Source organism: Pseudophryne corroboree, chromosome 9 (assembly GCF_028390025.1).
Source record: "Pseudophryne corroboree isolate aPseCor3 chromosome 9, aPseCor3.hap2, whole genome shotgun sequence".
Classification (NCBI taxonomy): domain Eukaryota; kingdom Metazoa; phylum Chordata; class Amphibia; order Anura; family Myobatrachidae; genus Pseudophryne; species Pseudophryne corroboree.
This window is the reverse complement of record NC_086452.1, coordinates 34,068,135-34,093,640: the sequence shown is the minus strand read 5'-3', so window position 1 is coordinate 34,093,640 and position 25,506 is coordinate 34,068,135. Positions and strand designations below refer to the sequence as shown.

General features: G+C 48.7%; 1 protein-coding gene across 4 annotated transcripts in view; it reads left to right on the top strand.

The window, feature by feature from the left end:
* The window catches only part of MIER1 (MIER1 transcriptional regulator), a 67,739-nt gene that overhangs the window by 3,924 nt on the left and 38,309 nt on the right, over positions 1 to 25,506 (top strand). For all 4 annotated transcript variants that reach the window (XM_063939142.1, XM_063939141.1, XM_063939144.1 and 1 more), the window contains exons 2-8: positions 2,594 to 2,618; positions 4,411 to 4,556; positions 5,973 to 6,137; positions 6,781 to 6,910; positions 7,015 to 7,079; positions 9,548 to 9,620; positions 10,099 to 10,250. In XM_063939142.1, coding sequence (XP_063795212.1) covers positions 2,594 to 2,618; positions 4,411 to 4,556; positions 5,973 to 6,137; positions 6,781 to 6,910; positions 7,015 to 7,079; positions 9,548 to 9,620; positions 10,099 to 10,250 — 756 coding nt within the window. The remainder of the gene's footprint in view (positions 1 to 2,593; positions 2,619 to 4,410; positions 4,557 to 5,972; positions 6,138 to 6,780; positions 6,911 to 7,014; positions 7,080 to 9,547; positions 9,621 to 10,098; positions 10,251 to 25,506) is intronic.

Below are 25,506 nucleotides of genomic sequence, written 5' to 3'. Positions count from 1 at the left end.
CCTGGTGCCATGTTATATGCAGTATGGTATATAGAGCTCAGTGATCCCCCTTCCTTCGCCCTGAAGTTTGGGTATGTTTCATAGGTCAACTTGCAAAAGATCGATATGAAAATGGTTGACGCATGCAAAAGGTCGATGGGGTGTCAATTTTGAACTTTTAGCACGTGGACCCCCAATTAGTGTACCATGTCCCCCCGCATGGCGAGTGAACAAGGTGCCTCGCGCCTCTGCACTCATCACAGGATACCTACCGTTCCACGTGGATGGTACGAAAAATGAAGGAAAAATTGTGAAAAACTGGTGTCGGCCATTGTCATTTCAACCTATTGGCTGTAACTAAATCGGACACCATTTTAAATATATCTTACACCAGTGTCCTGTTCTGTAATTGACATGTCCCTTTAGTCCAGAGGGGTGCAACCTGGAAATCTGGGACCCCAAGAGGGGACGCAGACAGCTTTCATGTGCGTCCTATAAGTTATGCATTATGCCCTATTGTGAACCACCTTTTCTGCGGGACACACGGGGTCCTAGACATGGTGCATGTAGGTGGTTTCTGGCTTAGCCAACAATTCGCTGAAAGCCGGTGATCTCGCAACTCATAGCGAATGCTTCCGCCTTTGAAGTAGTTCCCAGATCACGGCTGAATGTTAGTGTAGGACAGAGCCGCCGCCTGTGTATGTATACACATGTATATAGTATTCTCAGCATCGGCTATGTATGTAGAGGAACGGGCGGACAGACACACTGTATTATGTAACTGTATCATTAGGTCCTATCTCCTCCGCATGATTTGAATCTGATTGGCCAATGCATGAGCTGTCAGTCATCTATGGCCGACCCACAGCCAGAAAGAAGCCGCCCTGGTTGGTAAAGGTTTCCCACCGGCAGCATAGCTGATTTGATGGCTTTTACCTATCCTTTGGCTTCCTTCTCCATTTTCAGCAGTATTTGTATCCTCATGGTCCGGCCTGATACCCCTCAGGGGCCACACCTTGGGGCTGATTCCAAGAAATAAAAAAAGCCAAGCCAGTAACTTTGCCCTTGAGTAAAACCATGTCGCAAAGCACAGGGGGCAAACATGGACTCTACTCTGATATTGGACAGCCGTTATGTAGACAGTGACGGAATGTCAGCGTGTTAAAATGTTGACATTTCGTAACTGGTGGCCCGTCGGGGACTTACCTTCTCCTGGCGGCTGCAGCGATATCTTTTGGGTCCAGGTCATCCTGCGCCTGTCACCACCGGGTCAGACCTCCGATCCTTCAGTGTTCCAGTAACTGTCTCCACTCTCCCTAACGCTAATCCATAACAAGCTATTCCTAATGTCGACATTGCTGACATGTCACCTGTCTACCTTTCTGAGTGTCAAAATATTACTTATGCATTGATATTGACCTTTTGGCTACATCCCAGCGAATAAATTTCTTTGCATGCATAATAAATACCGGCTGCTTCTGCATGTAGCCCACAGATGCTGCCTTATTGTAAAGGGCCCCCATACACTACTGCGACCTGTCTGTCTGACAGGTCGCAGGCGATCACCCTGGCAGCCTCTCGGGCGTCAGGATCGGCCGAGATACATCGTATGCTGTCCTTTTGCATACAATTTTTTTTTTTTTTTTGGTTGATCCCAGCAATTCCTGCGGGGTCCGACATATCACGAGTGCAGCACGTTCAATCTGGAGGATCCGATCCGATGCTCACGGGAACGCAGATCGGATCAGAAACACATCAAAAATGCCCGATTTCACCCGATATATATCGGGCTGGATGCCCAAAATCGGCCATTATCGTTCTAGAGTATGGGGCCCTTTACGCTATAAGTTAGATCTGAGTTAGTATACGCCCCCTCCCAAATTTCTCTCTCTCTGCTCATGTTATATCTGCCCCCTCTGCAGCGCAGCATGGTGCTACCCAGGTGCACAGTTACTCCTATCTCAGAATCAGCCCTCTTACCTTTGAGCTGGATACACACCTTTGCCGTCACTCTGTGCTCCTGCATACACAGCTGTGTAATCTTCAGGGTGATTGGGCAGACAAGTATAGGTGTGTACCCTTTAGTCTCGGTAGAACGTTAATACAATACATACAAACATAGAATTTGACAACAGATAAGAACCATCTAGGCCACAGGTTCTCAAACTCGGTCCTCAGGACCCCACACGGTTCAGGTTTTGTAGGTCACCTGTAGATTTTTAAAATGTGGCAGTTGGTGACACACAGTGCAGCTGCCGGGTGACATGGAAAACGTGAACCGTGTGGGGTCCTGAGGACCGAGTTTGAGAACCACTGATCTAGTCGACCCACGCACGCTTACACTGGTAGGTTAATTGGCTCCCAACAAAATGAGTGTGTATTTTTGGATTGTGGGAGGAAACCGGAAGAAACCCACTCAAGCATGGGTTGCATCTCACGGGTGTTGTTCATTAGGCCGTTAACCTAGTACCTGTCGACTCAATGTATGTTGACCTAACTCGTGTCGACCTAATGACCACCATCCGCATCCCACCTGTGCAAATATATATTAGTGTGAGTGTATATACCGCCATATATCCATCCATTTCTGACTGACTTTTGCTTTCCTTTGCAGCCTTCGCTTGGGAACGCAAGCCCAGGTAACGCACCTTTCCTTCTTCATTCTGTTCAGGATGTGGCACTGTATTCTATATTACACCCAAAACAGAGTCGTATGTTTTGTGATGACTTCATTAAAGAAATTCAGGGAAGAAGACTTAATTATGTCTGCTCTTGAGAAACGTGACTGTTAGTAGCCTGGACCTTTATAAGGAACATGTGAGTCATGCATAAAAGATTAGGGGTAGTGTCTGGCACACTGGGGGCAAACTGCATTGTATCTTATACTACAAGGTACACAGCCCATATAGCCAGCCTGCATTCAACATGTAATGCTGCATGTTTCACCGGCCTCTTACCCCTGCAGGGGATCACCCTGTGCCATGCTCCTGTAGGGAAGCCACCCCGACCAGTCTCTGCCCCCACCCTGCCGATGAGCAATCCCTAGCCTCTGCCCATCACATGCACATACAGTACCAGGGCTAAAATAGCCCTATCTTTATTGTGATAGGATTTCAGCATTTTCCTGAGAAAGATGAACAGGATATTCTTCTACTCTTAGCAAATTGGGATTTTCTGCAGTTATCTAACATTGAGTGTGTTTCAGCTAAACCGGGACGGGCAGTATGTGTAAGGCTGGCTAAACTTGGGTGGGGCAGTATGTGTAAGGCTGGCTAAACTTGGGTGGGGCAGTATGTGTAAGGCTGGCTAAACTTGGGCGGGGCAGTAGGTGTAAAGCTGGCTAAGCTGGGGACGGGCAGTAGGTGTAATGCCGGCTAAGCTGGGGACGGGCAGTATGTGTAACGCCAGCTAAACTGGGGCAGGCAGTATGTGTAACACTGGCTAAACTGGGGCAGGCAGTATGTGTAACACTGGCTAAACTGGGGCAGGCAGTATGTGTAACACTGGCTAAACCGGGGAAGGCAGTATGTGTAACACTGGCTAAACCGGGGCAGGCAGTATGTGTAAGGCCGGCTAAGCAGGGGCGGGGCAGTATGTGTAACGCTGGCTAAACTGGGGCAGGCAGTATGTGTAACACTGGCTAAACCGGGGCAGGCAGTATGTGTAACACTGGCTAAACTGGGGCAGGCAGTGTGTGTAACACTGGCTAAACCGGGGCAGGCAGTATGTGTAAGGCCGGCTAAGCAGGGGCGGGGCAGTATGTGTAATGCCGGCTAAGCAGGGGCGGGGCAGTATGTGTAACGCCAGCTAAGCAGGGACGGGCAGTATGTGTAAGGCCAGCTAAACTGGGGCGGGCAGTAGGTGTAACGCCGGCTAAGCGGGGGCGGGGCAGTAGGTGTATCGCCGGCTAAGCTGGGGCGGAGCAGTAGGTGGATCGCCGGCTAAGCTGGGGCGGGGAAGTAGGTGTAACGCCGGTTAAGCTGGGGCGGGACAGTAGGTGTAACGCCGGCTAAGCTGGGGCGGGGCAGCAGGTGTAACGCCGGCTAAGCTAGGGCGGGGCAGCAGGTGTAACGCCGGCTAAGCTGGGGCGGGGCAGTAGGTGGATCGCCGCTTAAGGTGGGGCGGGGCAGTAGGTGTAACGCCGGCTAAGCTGGGGCGGGGCAGTAGGTGTAACGCCGGCTAAGCTAGGGCGGGGCAGCAGGTGTAACGCCGGCTAAGCTGGGGCGGGGCAGTAGGTGTAATGCCAGCTCCAACGTTCATAGGTGACGGGGACCATTGAAATCAGATTTGGCATCAACAATATTCATATTTTTTGCAGCTTTGTATGCTAAATGCATCTGTGCTCAAGCATGGATATCCTTATATCCTGGAATATAAAGGGGATCATGTCCGGGCCTCCATGTAAAACCAGACTTCTTCTCTTGTGTGCAGGAGGCTCTGCTGCGTCCGACGACCATGAGTTCGACCCATCGGCTGACATGTTAGTCCATGAGTTTGACGATGAGCGAACGCTGGAGGAGGAAGAGTTAATGGAGGGGGAGGTGAATTTCAGTACTGAGATTGAGCATCTAGAGAGGGTAAGTGCGGACCCCTTTACTGCCAGGGGCTGTGGGGGCTTTAAGACCCGTGTTTTCCTAGCCGTCCAAAGGTTTGGTTCAGTTAAAGTTGGGGGAAAAAGTTTCTTATTTATTATTGTAGTTAATCCCTATTGGCTGTAAGATACGCACCACACTTCCTTTTTTTTCAAGCTGCTGCTAATGATTCATCACCATAGCAACCACAGTCACTTGACATAATGTAATGCGCGCATCATCTTTAAACACCCCCCTTCCCCATTATGTAAGACTAAAAAAAATAAAAATAAAAGTTTGGGTACGTCTGCCAAAATGAAAGCAGGGCTAAAAGGGTTTGCGCTTAGAATGGAATGACTGTCTGGTTGTAGCTGTAAGAACGTCAGATCAGAGCCCTGGCGGGGGTGTTCCGGGCACAGTGGCAGCATTCAGTGGTACCGCGAGAAGGGCATGACTCGGCAGTTGTGGCGTCACAGATCTCTTATCTATATATTAATCGCAGACGGACGACTTTTATGAGTGACCAATTTCTATGATGCCGTTGTCTGAGCAGGGCACATCAGTTACCAAATTAAAGGTCTTGGTCCGTAGATTTGCAGAAAAATATTGGCGTTATAACTGGTTGCTTCTTTTCAGAGTTCTGTGACAAAATGTTGGCCTGCCATTTACAATGCATCACCACTGTGCTCTGGAAAATGTGACAGTTGGTGAACCCTCCCTGTGCACATGCTAGGTTACCTGGAAGATGTGACCTGCTGGGTGGTCTGGAAACTGTGACAGTTATTTGCAGCCAGGGAATTTTCAAAAGTCGACTCTTAAGTGTGTGAATAGGGGTAAAATGTTCTGCCCAGCAAACCTTTGCCCGGTTGAACCAGGCATATCAGGTAATTTACATGTAATCAATAGGTCTATGAAGTGCAGAGCTTCCCCATCTAAAAAATAATAATAAATAAATAAAATAAAATATATATATATATATATATATATATATATATATATATATATATATATATATATCTATCTATATATCACATACAGGTCAGTAGAATCTGTGTTGATGTCTCTGAAAGGGTTAACCTAAGCGCTCTGCTTTTATTGCATTTTATTTCTGGGTTTACGGCTCCCGTTTCATGTAGTATATGATAGAACTGTGCAATAGGTGAAGCTGTCTCCTGGTAACCACATTCTACCGACTGACAATGAACGTCCTTCAATTGAAGAAAAACTTTTTTGCCCAATTACGTCAACTGCATATTTTTATATATTTTCTAATCTTTGTACTACTTAGCATTACCAAGTTCTTCAGTAAGTTCAGTGACCAACGGCACATGTGTCCAAGCGGTGACCACAGAAAGGAAGTGAAGACCCCTGGGTGTAAATATACGCAGAACGCGCGTGTTACTAGGGCTGTTTTGGTTTCAGGAGAGTGAAATGCCGATTCACGAGCTGCTGAGGCTGTACGGTTACGGTAGCACTGTACCTCTGCCCGGTGAGGACGAAGACGATGAGGATGACGAAGAGGAGGATGAGGAAGAGGAGGAGGAAGATAATGATGATGGAGTCAGTGGCTGCAGCGGTGAAAATAAGGTGCATGTAACAGGATTACATCGGTGATTGTCAGATTGCCGTTTAGTTACCGGTAGCGATGTACTATTTCTTGTGTCTGGATTAGCAGATTTGACAGGAGGCTGATAAGGGGTCTGTAGTTACTAAGTCAGCAATCGGAATGTCGGCACTATAATGTGGACAGGTCCAGAATGCTGACGTATTTATAATGGCGGTACGCATGTATGTCTATATTATGTGCATAATGAGGGTTAGGCTGCGGTTAGTTTAAAATAGTACTGGTGACATTCTAACTGTCGACATCACGGCACTGTTGAGGTGGCAAATGTCGACAATGTGACCATATAGACTTCATCAGTGTTGACATTCAGACCACGTTAACATGGCTTACCACACCACTAATTGAAATTTAATAGCTGTATGGTAAAGCTCCACTTATGTAGTATTCATTTCAAACTTCATTTTGTAAACCTCTGCTGCTATAGGGCCCACCCCATGTCCTATGCTGGTCAGAGGCCCTCCAGCTGTGGGTCGACCCCACATCCTGATATGCTTTGCTGGGACATGTAGTACCACCACATTTAGAGAGCTGACACTGTTGTGTGTCGAGGAATGAACTACAGTGAACTTACAGCTTGTATGGATCTGTTATTATTGTTGTCAGGATGAAACCATTAAAGATTCCTCCGCTCAGGAAGACGAGGCTCTATCTTCTAATGACGATCCGGCACCATCTTCTGTGCAAGACGCACAAGAAGTTATCCGTCCGCGTCGCTGCAAGTACTTTGATGCCAGTAAGTGACCCTCACTCGTCGGCGCTTCTGCTGTGTGCCAGTCTGTGATTAACGGGCTGTTCTGCGCTAGTGTCAGGAAATTTAACAGAAATGTCCTCTCACAGATAATGAGATGGAGGAAGAGTCTGAGGATGATGAAGATTATATTCCATCCGAGGACTGGAAAAAGGTAACCGTAAATTATCCCCGTGCTCATGTATTGTCTGTCTATACCGGAGCGGCCGCGCACGTATTTCATTTGAAGGTCCCTGCAGTGAACGCCTGTCACGCTCTGGATGTGAAATAATATTTTATTAAAATAACTACGAGCTCGCCGAAGCGTGCGTGTAATGGAATTTATGTGCTTCAGTCTGCCTGGGCTCCAACCAGACATCTAGTTATGCTCAATGCTTTTACTGAAAAATGCATTTTTATTTCCATGGTTCCCCTAACTCCTGCTTTCAGCCATTGCAAAGAATTGTTTTTTTTTTAAAATGGCGGGACTATTTTTTTGTTTTTCTTTCTATACCTCCATCATGATGTATTAACAGTAATAATATTAAGCCCTTAGCTCTTCCCGAAACCCTATTGTCGATCTTGTTTCTATGTTATGGTTTGGAGATAGTGCCTGGGACGGAGTTGACATTACTGAGATGTCTGCCTGTGTAGCCATCATGGGTGTAGTATGGTATGCCGGCGGCTGGGCTTCCAGCGGCCGACATACCGACAGCTGGGCGCAAATGAGCCCCTTGCGGGCTCGCTGCGTGCGCCACGCTATCCTCCCTCCAGGGGGGTCGTGGACCCCCAGGAGGGGATAAAAGGTGTCGGGATCCCAACAGCCGGCAAACTGAAGAGCACCCGCCTGCCTATATAATCTGTCTGTCTCTCTATCTCCATATATATATATATATAATATATATATATATATATATATATATATATATATATATATATATATATATACACACACACACACTAGAAATACACGTTTGTTTCGGAACATGCTCTGACCTTTGACCTCCGCCAGGCGCGGAGTTAACATCAAAAGTCTGCAGTGGCGGCACTTAGATTAACGAAACTTGACAACGAAATAACAATCATCAGGGATACGTTAAATGACATTCGCCCTTTAAAACTTTCCAACATCAGGCGTGTCATACTAAGAAGCCCCGCCCTCCATTGGCCAGCATCTGATGACCTCATCATAGTGAGACCTGTCACCATGTAACGCAACAAGTCTGAAAAGCAAAATATGCAGGTTTGTGCAAAACAGCTCACGATCGTGTAAGAGCGTATATTAGAAGAAAACCATGATAATTAGTGATACTTAACTAATTGTACATCTAGTGTAGAGAACATCTCGCATAAACACTTTAATAAAGACGCTTTACAGAAGTTTCAAATGGTTATAATCCTATATACAGACTATCATAATGCACAAACACAGCAGAGAATGAAATAAACCTATTCTAAAAAACAGTGTAATCCTAGAGCATGGGTTTTCAAACGTGGCCCTCAAGGCACCCCAACGGACCAGGCTTTAAGTATATTCGTGCTTGGCCACATGTGACTTAATTAGTACGTCAGTGAGTTTGATTTAACCATCTGTGCTGAGCCATAGATATACCTGAAACCGGGAGTGTTGAGGTGCCTTGAGGACCACATTTGAGAACCCCTGTCCTAGGGTCTTATTTGGCCCTCAGGGTGTCAGATACCCGGTCTGTGTGTCCACCTACTTTCCAGTCTCTGTAACTTCTCAGACCTGTTGCCACCTCTGAACAACACTTGGACGTGCTTAGTAATTTTATACCCAATGGTAGCCGGACTTGGGCAAATTGCCTGGCTACCGGCTGTTCGCTACTATTTGTTTGCATGACTGATCTAATGGCCGCGCGGTACAGTGCTATTAGGACCCAGAAGATGGAGTGAGACCCTGAGGTTAAATATTTTTTTTTTTTTTTTATAATTGCTTTCTTTTATCTGCTGTGTTTTTGGGTTAGTTTGGTCAGTATATGATGTTCTAACCAGTTTTAGATTTTATGAAGCAGCTTTATTAAAGTGGTAATGTATGGTCTTTACACTTAGGGGTCAATCCTATTAGCCGCAGTGATTTCGTGGGAGCGAATCATCACGGCAGCGGCCGCACTTCATGGCGGCCCGATTTCGCTCAGAAGTGCTCACTACCCCTTAGGGCTCAAGCACTCTTGTGCACATTCGGGCAGAAACCAGCAGGTAATAGAATTGACCCCTTAATGTGCACATGTAAGTTATGTGTGTTCCATTAGTGATTATCACAATTTTTATCCTTTTATGACTGATTACAATGTTTTTCTCTCTAACTAGTAATTTGTTTTGCTAACTTATTTTGTACAGCGTAGCATATTTTTAAGGTTTCTTAAAGTGTTTTGTTGCTGTGGTGATGGGTATCATTACGATGAAGCCATAGGGTGGCAAACAGTACTTCCAGCTATGATGGTTGGAAGGATGTTATAGGGTGAGTGTAAGTTAATGTTGTTTTTCTTTTTCCCTGAAACGTTGGAACGCGGTTATCTGTTGTGAGTTTCATTAATCGGAGTGCCACCTTTGTATATAGATATACACATACACACATAATTTATCATATTCTTATTATGAAGTTAAACGGTTCTCTTTCTGCAGGAGATTATGGTGGGTTCCATGTTTCAAGCTGAAATCCCAGTTGGCATCAGCAGATACAGAGACACGGAGAGAGGTGAGCATGGGAAGGGTCATCATAACAATATGATTTTGGAATACGTTGGGTGATTCAGCTTCTTCTGCCTCTTGGTGACATTAGCTATATTGGTGTCATACTTCTAATAGCTGTATGTAGAGCTTTCCATAAACAGGAGGGGAGGCAGCGCCACCTGCAGGCTGCACATGTAATACACTAACATTCAGTAGAAATGCAGGACCTGGAGACAGGTGTATGGTAAAGAAATCCTGATTTGCCATAAACGAAAGTTACTAATTACTGCTGTGTTGTTTTCCCATGAAGCCTATAATAAAGGAACAGCCTTGTATTAAAGGAAATGACTAAACCCCTCTCATCAAACATAAACTTGCAATAAGAAACCTGTTGCTTTGTATGTGTTCAGTGTAGTCATTGAACTGATAAATTGTACGTTTGCCATCCCCTCCCTCTCGTGTCTCTGTATATGGGTATTCCCTGATTGTGTCTTGTGATGCAGTGTATGAGAACGATGACCAGTTACTGTGGAACCCGGATTTTGTGGTGGAGGATCGCGTGATAGACTTTCTCGGCGAGGCGTCTAGGAGGACCGGGGAGGAGAAGGGCTTGGATGCGATACCTGAAGGAGCGCACATAAAGGACAACGAGCAGGTGACGCACAAACTGCACATCTAACTGCTTATATTACATATGTCCTGGAGGTGTAATGTCCCCACTACCTGTATGAGTGTGACGGGGCCCCTGGCAGCCGGGGGAACCTCAGTGCAGTCACACAGCTGTCAGTGTACACTTACTGTACTTTTTCTAACGTCCAAGTGGATGCTGGGGATTCCGTAAGGACCATAGGGAATAGAGGGGCTCCGCAGGAGACATGGGCACTTTAAGAAAGAATTTAGATTCTGGTGTGCTCTGGCTCCTCCCTCTATGTCCCTCCTCCAGACCTCAGTTTGAATCTGTGCCCGGACGAGCTGGGTGCTGTTCAGTTAGCTCTCCTGAGCTTGCTGTAAGAAAGTATTTTGTTAGGTTTTTTATTTTCAGGGAGCTCTGCTGGCAACAGACTCCCTGCATCGTGGGACAGAGGGGAGAGAAGCAGCCCTACTCTCTGCAGATAGGTCCTGCTTCTTAGGCTACTGGACACCATTAGCTCCAGAGGGATCGTACATAGGATCTCACCCTCGTCGTCCGATCCCGGAGCCGCGCCGCCGTCCCCCTCGCAGAGCCGGAAGACAGAAGCCGGGTGAGCATAAGAAGCAAGAAGACTTCGAAATCGGCGGCAGAAGACTCCAGTCTTCACTGAGGTAGCGCACAGCACTGCAGCTGTGCGCCATTGCTCCCACATACTCCGGTCACTGTAAGGGGGGAGGGGGGCGGGCGCCCTGGGCAGCAATTAGGACCTCTTGGCAAAAGTTGGACATATATACAGTTGGGCACTGTATATATGTATAAGCCCCCGCCATAATATTGTACAGAATCGTGGGACAGAAGCCCGCCGCTGAGGGGGCGGGGCTTCTTCCTCAGCACTCACCAGCACCATTTTTTCTCCACAGCTCCGCTGAGAGGAAGCTCCCCAGGCTCTCCCCTGCAGATCCACGGTAGAAGAGGGTAGAAAAGAGAGGGGGGGGGCACATAATTAGGCGCAAAAATCATTATTACAGCGGCTACTGGGTTAACATTAAGGTACTGTGTGATTCCTGGGTTATATAGCGCTGGGGTGTGTGCTGGCATACTCTCTCTCTGTCTCTCCAAAGGGCCTTGGGGGGAAACTGTCTTCAAAAAGAGCATTCCCTGTGTGTGTGGTGTCGGTACGTTTGTGTCGACATATTTGACGAGGAAGGCTATGTGGAAACAGCGGGAGCAAATGAATGTGGTGTCTCCGCCGACGGCGCCGACACCTGATTGGATGGATATGTGGAAGGTTTTAAATGATAATGTTAATTCCTTGCATAAAAGGTTGGATAAAGCTGAAACCTTAGGACAGTCGGGGTCTCAGCCCATGCCTGATCCTATGTCGCAGAGGCCGTCCGGGTCTCAGAAGCGCCCACTATCCCAAATTGTTGACACTGATACCGACATGGATTCTGACTCCAGTGTCGATTACGATGATGCAAAGTTACAGCCTAAATTGGCTAAATCCATCCGTTATATGATTATAGCAATTAAGGATGTGTTGCACATCACAGAGGAAACCCCAGTCCCTGACAAGTGGGTTCATATGTATGGGGAAAAGAGGCAGGTGGTGACCTTTCCCCCTTCACACGAGCTAAATGAGTTATGTGAAAAGGCTTGGGAATCTCCAGATAAAAAACTGCAAATTTCCAAACGGATGCTTATGGCGTATCCTTTCCCGCCAACGGACAGGTTACGCTGGGAATCCTCCCCTAGGGTGGACAAAGCTTTAACACGCTTATCCAAGAGGGTAGCCCTGCCGTCACAGGATACGGCCACCCTAAAAGATGCTGCGGATAGAAAGCAAGAGGGTACCCTGAAGTCCATTTATACACATTCAGGTACCTTACTAAGGCCGGCAATTGCGTCGGCCTGGGTGTGTAGTGCTGTAGCAGCATGGACGGATACCTTATCTGAGGAACTTGATACCTTAGACAAGGATACTATATTAATGACCCTAGGGCATATAAAAGATGCTGTCCTATATATGAGAGATGCCAAAAGAGACATTAGCCTACTGGGCTCTAGAATAAATGCAATGTCGATTTCTGCCAGAAGGGTCCTGTGGACTCGGCAATGGACAGGTGATGCCGACTCAAAAAGGCACATGGAGGTTTTACCTTACAAGGGTGAGGAATTGTTTGGGGAGGGTCTCTCGGACCTGGTCTCCACAGCTACTGCTGGAAAGTCAAATTTTTTGCCATATGTTCCCTCACAACCTAAGAGAGCACCGTATTACCAAATCCAGTCCTTTCAATAACAAAAAGTCAAGAAAGTCCGAGGTGCGTCCTTTCTTGCCAGAGGCAGGGGCAGAGGAAGGAAGCTGCACAACACAGCTAGTTCCCAGGAACAGAAGTCCTCCCCGGCTTCCACTAAATCCACCGCATGACGCTGGGGCTCCACAGGCGGAGCTAGGCCCGGTGGGGGGCGCGTCTCCGAAATTTCAGCCACAAGTGGGTTCACTCCCAGGTGGATCCCTGGGCGATAGAGATTGTGTCTCAGGGATACAAGCTGGAATTCGAAGAGATGCCCCCTCACCGATACCTCAAATCGGCCCTGCCAGCTTCCCCCTTAGAGAGGGAAATAGTGTTAGCTGCAATTCACAAATTGTATCTTCAGCAGGTGGTGGTCAAGGTTCCCATCCTTCAACAAGGAAAGGGTTATTATTCGACCATGTTTGTGGTACCGAAACCGGACGGTTCGGTCAGACCCATATTGAATTTAAAATCCCTGAACATATACCTGAAAAGGTTCAAGTTCAAGATGGAATCGCTCAGAGCGGTCATCGCAAGCCTGGAAGGGGGAAATTTTATGGTGTCTCTGGACATAAAGGATGCATACCTTCATGTCCCCATTTATCCACCTCATCAGGCGTACCTCAGATTTGTGGTACAGGATTGTCATTACCAATTTCAGACGTTGCCGTTTGGTCTCTCCACGGCACCGAGGATATTTACCAAGGTAAGGGCGGAAATGATGGTACTCCTGCGGAAGCAAGGGGTCACAATTATCCCATACTTTGATGATCTCCTCATAAAGGCGAGGTCCAGAGAGCAGTTGCTGATCAGCGTAGCACGCTCTCGGGAAGTGTTACAACAACACGGCTGGATTCTAAATATTCCAAAGTCGCAGTTGACTCGTCTGCCTTTCCTGGGCATGATTCTGGACACAGACCAGAAGAGGGTTTATCTCCCGATGGAGAAGGCTAGGGAGCTCATGACAATGGTCAGAGACCTATTAAAACCAAAACAGGTGTCGGTGCATCACTGCACGCGAGTCCTGGGAAAGATGGTGGCATCATACGAGGCCATTCCCTTCGGCAGGTTCCATGCGAGGACCTTTCAATGGGATCTGTTGGACAAGTGGTCCGGATCACATCTTCAGATGCATCGGCTAATCACACTATCCCCCAGGGCCAGGGTGTCGCTCCTGTGGTGGCTGCAGACTGCTCACCTTCTCGAGGGCCGCAGATTCGGCATTCAGGACTGGGTCCTGGTGACCACAGATGCAAGCCTCCGAGGGTGGGGGGGCAGTCACTCAGGGAAGAAATTTCCAAGGGCTGTGGTCAAGTCAGGACTTGCCTTCACATCAACATCCTGGAACTAAGGGCCATATACAACGCCCTATGTCAGGCGGAGTCCCTGCTTCGCGACCAACCGGTTCTGATTCAGTCAGACAACATCACCGCAGTGGCTCATGTAAACCAAAGGCACAAGGAGCAGGGTGGCGATGGTAGAAGCCACCAGAATTCTTCGCTGGGCGGAGAATCACGTAAGCGCACTGTCAGCAGTGTTCATTCCGGGAGTGGACAACTGGGAAGCAGACTTCCTCAGCAGGCACGACCTCCACCCGGGAGAGTGGGGACTTCATCAAGAAGTCTTCACGCAGATTGCAAGTCGGTGGGAACTGCCACAGGTGGACATGATGGCATCCCGCCTCAACAAAAAGCTACAGAGATATTGCGCCAGGTCAGGAGACCCTCAGGCGATAGCTGGGGACGCACTGGTGACACCGTGGGTGTTCCAGTCGGTCTATGTTTCTCTAACGTCCTAAGTGGATGCTGGGGACTCCGTCAGGACCATGGGGAATAGCGGCTCCGCAGGAGACAGGGCACAAAAAATAAAGCTTTAGGATTAGGTGGTGTGTACTGGCTCCTCCCCCTATGACCCTCCTCCAAGCCTCAGTTAGGTTTTTGTGCCCGTCCGAGCAGGGTGCAATCTAGGTGGCTCTCCTAAAGAGCTGCTTAGAAAAAGTTTTTAGGTTTTTTATTTTCAGTGAGTCCTGCTGGCAACAGGCTCACTGCATCGAGGGACTTAGGGGAGAGAATTTCAACTCACTTGCGTGCAGGATGGATTGGATTCTTAGGCTACTGGACACCATTAGCTCCAGAGGGAGTCGGAACACAGGTCTCACCCTGGGGTTCGTCCCGGAGCCGCGCCGCCGACCCCCCTTACAGATGCTGAAGATTGAAGGTCCGGAAACAGGCGGCAGAAGGCTCTTCAGTCTTCATGAAGGTAGCGCACAGCACTGCAGCTGTGCGCCATTGTTGTCACACACTTCACACCAAGCGGTCACGGAGGGTGCAGGGCGCTGCTGGGGGCGCCCTGGGCAGCAATATTTAATACCTTTTATGGCAAAAGAATACATCACATATAGCCATTGAGGCTATATGTATGTATTTAACCCATGCCAGATATCTAAAACTCCGGGAGAAAAGCCCGCCGAAATAGGGGGCGGGGCTTATTCTCCTCAGCACACAGCGCCATTTTCCTGCTCAGCTCCGCTGTGAGGAAGGCTCCCAGGACTCTCCCCTGCACTGCACTACAGAAACAGGGTAAAACAGAGAGGGGGGGCATTTTTTGGCGATATTTTGATATATTTAAGCTGCTATAAGGAACAACACTTATATAAGGTTGTTCCCATATATATTATAGCGCTTGGGTGTGTGCTGGCAAACTCTCCCTCTGTCTCCCCAAAGGGCTAGTGGGGTCCTGTCTTCGATAAGAGCATTCCCTGTGTGTCGGTACGTGTGTGTCGACATGTATGAGGACGATGTTGGTGTGGAGGCAGAGCAATTGCCGATAATGGTGATGTCCCCCCCCAGGGAGTCGACACCGGAATGGATGGCTTTGTTTATGGAATTACGTGATAATGTCAGCACATTACAAAAATCAGTTGACGACATGAGACAGCCGGCAAACCAGTTAGTACCTGCCCAGGCGTCTCAGACACCGTCAGGGGCTGTAAAGCGCCCTTTACCTCAGTCGGTCGACACAGACCCAGACACAGACACTGAATCTAGTGTCGACGGTGATGAAACAAACGTATTTTCAAGTAGGGCCACACGTTATATGATCACGGCAATGAAGGAGGCTTTGCATATCTCTGATACTGCAAGTACCACAAAAAGGGGTATTATGTGGGGGGTGAAAAAACTACCTGTAGTTTTTCCTGAATCAGAGGAATTAAATGATGTATGTGATGAAGCGTGGGTTAACCCAGATAGAAAAGTGCTAATTTCAAAAAAGTTATTAGCATTATACCCTTTCCCGCCAGAGGTTAGGGCGCGCTGGGAAACACCCCCTAGGGTGGATAAGGCGCTCACACGCTTATCAAAACAAGTGGCGTTACCGTCTCCTGATACGGCCGCCCTCAGGGATCCAGCTGATAGGAGACTGGAAACTACCCTAAAAAGTATATACACACATACTGGTGTTATACTGCGACCAGCCATCGCCTCAGCCTGGATGTGCAGTGCTGGGGTCGTCTGGTTGGATTCCCTGACTGAAAATATTGATACCCTGGATAGGGACAGTATTTTATTGACTATAGAGCAATTAAAGGATGCTTTCCTTTTATATGCGAGATGCTCAGAGAGATATTTGCACTCTGGCATCGAGAGTAAATGCGATGTCCATATCTGCCAGAAGGAGTTTATGGACGCGACAGTGGTCAGGTAATGCGGATTCCAAACGACATATGGAAGTATTGCGTATAAAGGGGAGGAATTATTTGGCGTCGGTCTATCGGATCTGGTGGCCACGGCAACTGCCGGAAAATCCACCTTTTTACCTCAGACCCCCTCCCAACAGAAAAAGACACCGTCTTTTCAGCCGCAGTCCTTTCGGTCCTATAAGAACAAGCGGACAAAAGGACAGTCATATCTGCCTCGGGGCAGAGGAAGGGGTAAGAGAGGGCAGCAAGCAGCCCCTGCCCAGGAACAGAAGCCCTCTCAGGGTTCTGCAAAGCCCTCAGCATGACGCTGGGGCCTTACAAGCGGACTCAGGAGCGGTGGGGGGTCGACTCAAGAATTTCAGCGCACAGTGGGCTTGCTCACAGGTGGACCCCTGGATCCTGCAGGTAGTATCTCAGGGTTACAGGTTGGAATTCGAGAAGTCTCCCCCTCGCAGGTTCCTAAAGTCTGCTTTGCCAACGTCTCCCTCAGACAGGGCGACGGTATTGGAAGCCATTCACAAGCTGTTTTCTCAGCAGGTGATAGTCAAGGTACCCCTCCTACAACAGGGAAAGGGGTATTACTCCACGCTATTTGTGGTACCGAAGCCGGACGGCTCGGTAAGACCTATTCTAAATCTGAAATCTTTGAACCTGTACATACAAAAATTCAAGTTCAAGATGGAGTCACTCAGAGCAGTGATAGCGAATCTGGAAGAATGGGACTTTATGGTGTCCCTGGACATAAAGGATGCTTACCTGCATGTCCCAATTTGCCCTTCACATCAAGGGTACCTCAGGTTCGTGGTGCAAAACTGTCATCAGTTTCAGACGCTGCCGTTTGGATTGTCCACGGCACCTCGGGTCTTTACCAAGGTAATGGCCGAAATGATGATTCTTCTGCGAAGAAGAGGCGTATTAATTATCCCTTACTTGGACGATCTCCTGATAAGGGCAAGGTCCAGAGAACAGCTGGAGGACGGAGTAGCACTAACCCGACTAGTGCTGCAACAACACGGGTGGATTCTGAATTTTCCAAAATCTCAGTTGACCCCGACGACACGTCTGCTGTTCCTGGGAATGATTCTGGACACGGTTCAGAAAAAGGTGTTTCTTCCGGAGGAGAAAGCCAGGGAGTTATCCGAACTTGTCAGGAACCTCCTAAAACCAGGGAAAGTGTCTGTGCATCAATGCACAAGAGTCCTGGGAAAGATGGTGGCTTCTTACGAAGCGATTCCATTCGGCAGATTCCACGCACAAACTTTTCAGTGGGATCTGCTGGACAAATGGTCCGGATCACATCTGCAGATGCATCAGCGGATAACCTTATCGCCACGGACAAGGGTGTCTCTTCTGTGGTGGTTGCAGAGTGCTCATCTGTTAGAGGGCCGCAGATTCGGCATACAGGACTGGGTCCTGGTGACCACGGATGCCAGTCTGAGAGGCTGGGGAGCGGTCACACAGGGAAGAAACTTCCAGGGAGTATGGTCAAGCCTGGAGATGTCTCTTCACATAAATATACTGGAGCTAAGAGCGATTTACAATGCTCTAAGTCTGGCAAAACCCCTGCTTCAGTGTTGATCCAGTCGGACAACATCACGGCAGTCGCCCACGTAAACAGACAGGGCGGCACAAGAAGCAGGACAGCAATGGCAGAAGCTGCAAGGATTCTTCGCTGGGCGGAAGATCATGTGATAGCACTGTCAGCAGTATTCATTCCGGGAGTGGACAACTGGGAAGCAGACTTCCTCAGCAGACACGATCTACACCCGGGAGAGTGGGGACTTCATCCAGAAGTCTTCCACATGATTGTGAACCGTTGGGAAAAACCAATGGTGGATATGATGGCGTCCCGCCTCAACAAAAAACTGGACAGGTATTGCGCCAGGTCAAGAGACCCTCAGGCAATAGCTGTGGACGCTCTGGTAACACCGTGGGTGTTCCAGTCAGTGTATGTGTTCCCTCCTCTGCCTCTCATACCAAAAGTACTGAGAATTATACGGCAAAAGGGAGTAAGAACGATACTAGTGGCTCCGGATTGGCCAAGAAGAACTTGGTACCCGGAACTTCAAGAGATGCTCACGGAGGATCCGTGGCCTCTACCTCTAAGACGGGACCTGCTTCAGCAGGGACCGTGTCTATTCCAAGACTTACCGCGGCTGCGTTTGACGGCATGGCGGTTGAACGCCGAATTCTAAGGGAAAAAGGCATTCCGGAAGAGGTCATTCCTACACTGGTAAAAGCCAGGAAGGAGATGACTGCACAACATTATCACCGCATTTGGAGAAAATATGTTGCGTGGTGTGAGGCCAGGAAGGCCCCCACGGAGGAATTTCAACTGGGTCGATTCCTACATTTCCTGCAAACAGGATTGTCTATGGGCCTCAAATTGGGGTCCATTAAGGTTCAAATTTCGGCCCTGTCGATTTTCTTCCAGAAAGAATTGGCTTCAGTTCCTGAAGTCCAGACTTTTGTAAAAGGAGTACTACATATACAGCCCCCGGTTGTGCCCCCAGTGGCACCGTGGGATCTTAATGTAGTCTTGGATTTTCTCAAATCCCATTGGTTTGAGCCGCTCAAATCGGTGGAGTTGAAGTATCTTACATGGAAAGTAACCATGCTACTGGCCCTGGCTTCAGCCAGGAGAGTATCAGAATTGGCGGCTTTATCATATAAGAGCCCATATCTGATTTTCCATACGGACAGGGCAGAACTGCGGACGCGTCCTCATTTTCTGCCTAAGGTGGTGTCAGCGTTTCACCTGAACCAGCCTATTGTGGTGCCTGCGGCTACTAACGATTTGGAGGATTCCAAGTTGTTGGACGTGGTCCGGGCATTGAAAATATATATTTCAAGAACGGCGGGAGTCAGAAAGTCTGACTCACTGTTTATATTGTATGCACCCAACAAGATGGGTGCTCCTGCTTCTAAGCAGACGATTGCTCGTTGGATTTGTAGCACAATTCAACTTGCACATTCTGTGGCAGGCTTGCCACAACCTAAATCTGTCAAGGCCCATTCCACAAGGAAAGTGGGCTCATCCTGGGCGGCTGCCCGGGGGGTCTCGGCATTACAACTCTGCCGAGCTGCTACTTGGTCAGGGGCAAACACGTTTGCAAAATTCTACAAATTTGATACCCTGGCTGAGGAGGACCTTGAGTTCTCTCATTCGGTGCTGCAGAGTCATCCGCACTCTCCCGCCCGTTTGGGAGCTTTGGTATAATCCCCATGGTCCTGACAGGGTCCCCAGCATCCACTTAGGACGTTAGAGAAAATAAGAATTTACTTACCGATAATTCTATTTCTCGTAGTCCGTAGTGGATGCTGGGCGCCCATCCCAAGTGCGGATTGTCTGCAATACTTGTACATAGTTATTGTTACAAACAAATTCGGGTTGTTATTGTTGTGAGCCGTCTGTTCAGAGGCTCCTACGTTTGTCATACTGTTAATTGGGTTCAGATCACAAGTTATACGGTGTGATTGGTGTGGCTGGTATGAGTCTTACCCGAGATTCAATATCCTTCCTTATTGTGTACGCTCGTCCGGGCACAGTATCCTAACTGAGGCTTGGAGGAGGGTCATAGGGGGAGGAGCCAGTACACACCACCTAATCCTAAAGCTTTATTTTTTGTGCCCTGTCTCCTGCGGAGCCGCTATTCCCCATGGTCCTGACGGAGTCCCCAGCATCCACTACGGACTACGAGAAATAGAATTATCGGTAAGTAAATTCTTATTATTTCCTCCTCTTCCTCTCATACCCAGGGTGCTGAGAATCATAAGGAAAAGAGGAGTGAGAACAATACTCATTGTTCCGGATTGGCCAAGAAGGACTTGGTATCCAGATCTGCAAGAAATGCTCACTGAGGACCCGTGGCCTCTGCCTCTAAGACAGGACTTGTTGCAACAGGGGCCCTGTCTGTTCCAAGACTTACCGCGGCTGCGTTTGACGGCATGGCGGTTGAACGCCAGATCCTAGCAGAAAAAGGCATTCCGGATGAGGTTATTCCTCCGCTGATAAAGGCTAGGAAGGATGTGACGGCTCAACATTATCACCGTATATGGCGAAAATATGTGGCTTGGTGTGAGGCCAGGAATGCCCCTACGGAGGAATTCCAGCTGGGCCGTTTCCTTCACTTCCTACAGTCGGGAGTGACTTTGGGCCTTAAATTGGGTTCCATTAAGGTTCAGATTTCGGCCTTATCCATTTTCTTTAAAAAAGAACTGGCTTCTCTGCCTGAAGTTCAGACGTTTGTAAAGGGAGTGCTGCATATTCAGCCCCCTTTCTCTATCGTCCTAGTGGATGCTGGGGTTCCTGAAAGGACCATGGGGGATAGCGGCTCCGCAGGAGACAGGGCACAAAAAGTAAAGCTTTATGATCAGGTGGTGTGTACTGGCTCCTCCCCCTATGACCCTCCTCCAAGCCTCAGTTAGGTTTTTGTGCCCGTCCGAGAAGGGTGCAATCTAGGTGGCTCTCCTAAAGAGCTGCTTAGAAAAGTTTAGCTTAGGTTTTTTATTTTACAGTGAGTCCTGCTGGCAACAGGATCACTGCAACGAGGGACTTAGGGGAGAAGAAGTGAACTCACCTGCGTGCAGGATGGATTGGCTTCTTTGGCTACTGGACATCAGCTCCAGAGGGACGATCACAGGTACAGCCTGGATGGTCACCGGAGCCTCGCCGCCGGCCCCCTTGCAGATGCTGAAAAGAGAAGAAGGTCCAGAATCGGCGGCAGAAGACTCCTCAGTCTTCTTAAGGTAGCGCACAGCACTGCAGCTGTGCGCCATTGCTCTCAGCACACTTCACACGGCAGTCACTGAGGGTGCAGGGCGCTGGGGGGGGGCGCCCTGGGAAGCAATGTAAACCTATTTTTTGGCATAAAATACCTCACATATAGCCTCCGGGGGCTATATGGAGATATTTAACCCCTGCCAGAATCCGTTAAAGAGCGGGAGACGAGCCCGCCGAAAAAGGGGCGGGGCCTATCTCCTCAGCACACAGCGCCATTTTCCTCACACAGCTCCGCTGGTCAGGAAGGCTCCCAGGCTCTCCCCTGCACTGCACTACAGAAACAGGGTAAAACAAGAGAGGGGGGGCAAAATTGTGGCAAAATTATATATATTAAAGCAGCTATATAGGGAGCACTTATTATAAGGCTATCCCTGTCATATATAGCGCTTTTGGTGTGTGCTGGCAAACTCTCCCTCTGTCTCCCCAAAGGGCTAGTGGGGTCCTGTCTTCTTTAAGAGCATTCCCTGTGTGTCTGCTGTGTGTCGGTACGTGTGTGTCGACATGTATGAGGACGATATTGGTGTGGAGGCGGAGCAATTGCCAAATATGGGGATGTCACCCCCTAGGGAGTCGACACCAGAATGGATGGCTTTATTTATGGAATTACGGGATAGTGTCAACACGCTAAAGCAGTCGTTTGACGACATGAGACGGCCGGACAATCAATCAGCACCTGTCCAGGCGCCTCAAACACCGTCAGGGGCTGTAAAACGCCCGTTACCTCAGTCGGTCGACACGGACCCAGACACAGGCACTGATTCCAGTGGCGACGGTGACGAATCAACCGTATTTTCCAGTAGGGCCACACGTTATATGATTTTGGCAATGAAGGAGGCGTTACATATTGCTGATACTACAGGTACCACAAAACAGGGTATTATGTGGGGTGTGAAAAAACTACCTATAGTTTTTCCTGAATCAGATGAATTAAATGAGGTGTGTGATGAAGCGTGGGTTGCCCCCGATAAAAAACTGCTAATTTCAAAGAAGTTATTGTCTTTATACCCTTTCCCGCCAGAGGTTAGGGCGCGCTGGAAAACACCTCCTAGGGTGGACAAGGCGCTCACACGCTTATCAAAACAAGTGGCGTTACCCTCTCCTGAGACGGCCGCACTTAAAGATCCAGCAGATAGGAGGATGGAAAATATCCAAAAAAGTATATACACACATACAGGTGTTATACTACGACCAGCTATAGCGACAGCCTGGATGTGCAGTGCTGGGGTAGCTTGGTCAGAGTCCCTGATTGAAAATATTGATACCCTGGATAGGGACAATGTTTTACTGTCTTTAGAGCAAATAAAGGATGCGTTTCTTTATATGCGTGATGCACAGAGGGATATTTGCACACTGGCATCACGGGTAAGTGCTATGTCCATTTCGGCCAGAAGAAGTTTATGGACGCGACAGTGGTCAGGTGATGCGGACTCAAAACGGCATATGGAAGTTTTGCCGTATAAAGGGGAGGAGTTATTTGGTGTTGGTCTATCGGATTTGGTGGCCACGGCTACAGCCGGGAAATCCACCTTTTTACCTCAAGTCACTCCCCAACAGAAAAAGACACCGACTTTTCAGCCGCAGCCCTTTCGTTCCTTTAAAAACAAGAGAGCAAAGGGATATTCATATCTGCCACGAGGCAGAGGAAAGGGGAAGAGACTGCAACAGGCAGCTCCTTCCCAGGAACAGAAGCCCTCCCCCGCTTCTACAAAAGCCTCAGCATGACGCTGGGGCTTCTCAAGCGGACTCGGGGGCGGTGGGGGGTCGTCTCAAGAATTTCAGCGCGCAGTGGGCTCACTCGCAGGTGGATCCCTGGATCCTGCAGATAATATCTCAGGGTCACAGGTTGGAACTAGAGACGTCTCCACCTCGCCGTTTCCTGAAGTCTGCTTTACCAACGTCCCCCTCCGACAGGGTGACGGTCTTGGAAGCCATTCACAAGCTGTACTCTCAGCAGGTGATAGTCAAGGTACCCCTTTTACAACAAGGAAAGGGGTATTATTCCACTCTATATTGTGGTACCGAAGCCGGATGGCTCGGTAAGACCTATTCTAAATCTGAAATCCTTGAACCTGTACATAAAAAAGTTCAAGTTCAAGATGGAGTCACTCAGAGCGGTGATAGCGAACCTGGAAGAAGGGGACTTTATGGTATCCTTGGACATCAAGGATGCGTATCTCCACGTTCCAATTTACCCCTCACACCAGGGGTACCTCAGGTTCGTCGTACAGAACTGTCACTATCAGTTTCAGACGCTGCCGTTTGGATTGTCCACGGCACCTCGGGTCTTTACCAAGGTAATGGCCGAGATGATGATTCTTCTTCGAAGAAAAGGCGTATTAATTATCCCATACTTGGACGATCTCCTAATAAGGGCAAGGTCCAGAGAACAGCTAGAGATGGGACTAGCACTGTCTCAAGAAGTGCTAAAGCAGCACGGGTGGATTCTGAATATTCCAAAATCCCAGTTAATTCCGACAACACGTGTGCTGTTCTTAGGGATGATTCTGGACACGGTTCAGAAAAAGGTTTTTCTCCCGGAGGAAAAAGCCAAGGAGTTATCCGAACTTGTCAGGAACCTCCTAAAACCAGGAAAGGTGTCTGTACACAAGAGTCCTGGGAAAAATGGTGGCTTCTTACGAAGCAATTCCATTCGGCAGATTCCACGCAAGAGTTTTCCAGAGGGATCTGCTGGACAAATGGTCAGGGTCGCATCTTCAGATGCACCAGCGGATAACCCTGTCTCCAAGGACAAGGGTATCTCTTCTGTGGTGGTTGCAGAGTGCTCATCTATTGGAGGGCCGCAGATTCGGCATACAGGATTGGATCCTGGTGACCACGGACGCCAGCCTGAGAGGCTGGGGAGCAGTCACACAAGGAAGAAACTTCCAGGGCGTGTGGTCGAGCCTGGAAACGTCTCTTCACATAAACATTCTGGAACTAAGAGCAATCTACAATGCTCTAAGCCAGGCAGAACCTCTGCTTCAAGGAAAACCGGTGTTGATCCAGTCGGACAACATCACGGCAGTCGCCCATGTAAACAGACAGGGCGGCACAAGAAGCAGGAGTGCAATGGCAGAAGCTGCAAGGATTCTTCGCTGGGCGGAGAATCATGTGATAGCACTGTCAGCAGTGTTCATCCCGGGAGTGGACAACTGGGAAGCAGACTTCCTCAGCAGACACGACCTTCACCCGGGAGAGTGGGGACTTCATCCAGAAGTTTTCCACATGCTTGTAACCCGTTGGGAAAGACCAATGGTGGACATGATGGCGTCTCGCCTCAACAAAAAACTGGACAGGTATTGCGCCAGGTCAAGAGATCCGCAGGCAATAGCTGTGGACGCGCTGGTAACGCCTTGGGTGTACCAGTCGGTGTATGTGTTTCCTCCTCTGCCTCTCATACCAAAAGTATTGAGAATTATACGGCAAAGAGGCGTAAGAACGATACTAGTGGCTCCGGATTGGCCAAGAAGGACTTGGTATCCGGAACTTCAAGAGATGATCACGGAGGATCCGTGGCCTCTACCTCTGAGAAGGGACCTGCTTCAGCAGGGTCCCTGTCTGTTTCAAGACTTACCGCGGCTGCGTTTGACGGCATGGCGGTTGAACGCCGGATCCTAAAGGGAAAAGGCATTCCGGAAGAAGTCATTCCTACCTTGATTAAAGCAAGGAAGGAAGTAACCGCGCAACATTATCACCGCATTTGGCGAAAATATGTTGCGTGGTGCGAGGATCGGAGTGCTCCGACGGAGGAATTTCAACTGGGTCGATTCCTACATTTCCTGCAATCAGGATTGTCTATGGGTCTCAAATTGGGATCTATTAAGGTTCAAATTTCGGCCCTGTCGATTTTCTTCCAGAAAGAATTGGCTTCAGTTCCTGAAGTCCAGACCTTTGTTAAGGGAGTACTGCATATACAGCCCCCTGTGGTGCCTCCAGTGGCACCGTGGGATCTCAATGTTGTTTTGGACTTTCTCAAATCTCATTGGTTTGAACCACTAAAAAATGTGGATTTGAAATATCTCACATGGAAAGTGACCATGCTACTAGCCCTGGCTTCGGCCAGGAGAGTGTCAGAACTGGCAGCTTTATCTTACAAAAGCCCATATCTGATTTTCCATTCGGACAGGGCAGAACTGCGGACTCGTCCGCATTTTCTCCCTAAGGTGGTGTCAGCATTTCATCTGAACCAGCCTATTGTAGTGCCTGCGGCTACAAGCGACTTGGAGGACTCCAAGTTGTTGGACGTTGTCAGAGCTTTAAAAATATACATTTCAAGGACAGCTGGAGTCAGGAAATCTGACTCACTGTTTATACTATATGCTCCCAACAAGTTGGGCGCTCCTGCGTCTAAGCAGACTATTGCGCGCTGGATTTGTAGTACGATTCAGCTTGCACATTCTGTGGCAGGCCTGCCACAGCCAAAATCGGTAAATGCCCACTCCACAAGGAAGGTGGGTTCTTCTTGGGCGGCTGCCCGAGGGGTCTCGGCATTACAACTCTGCC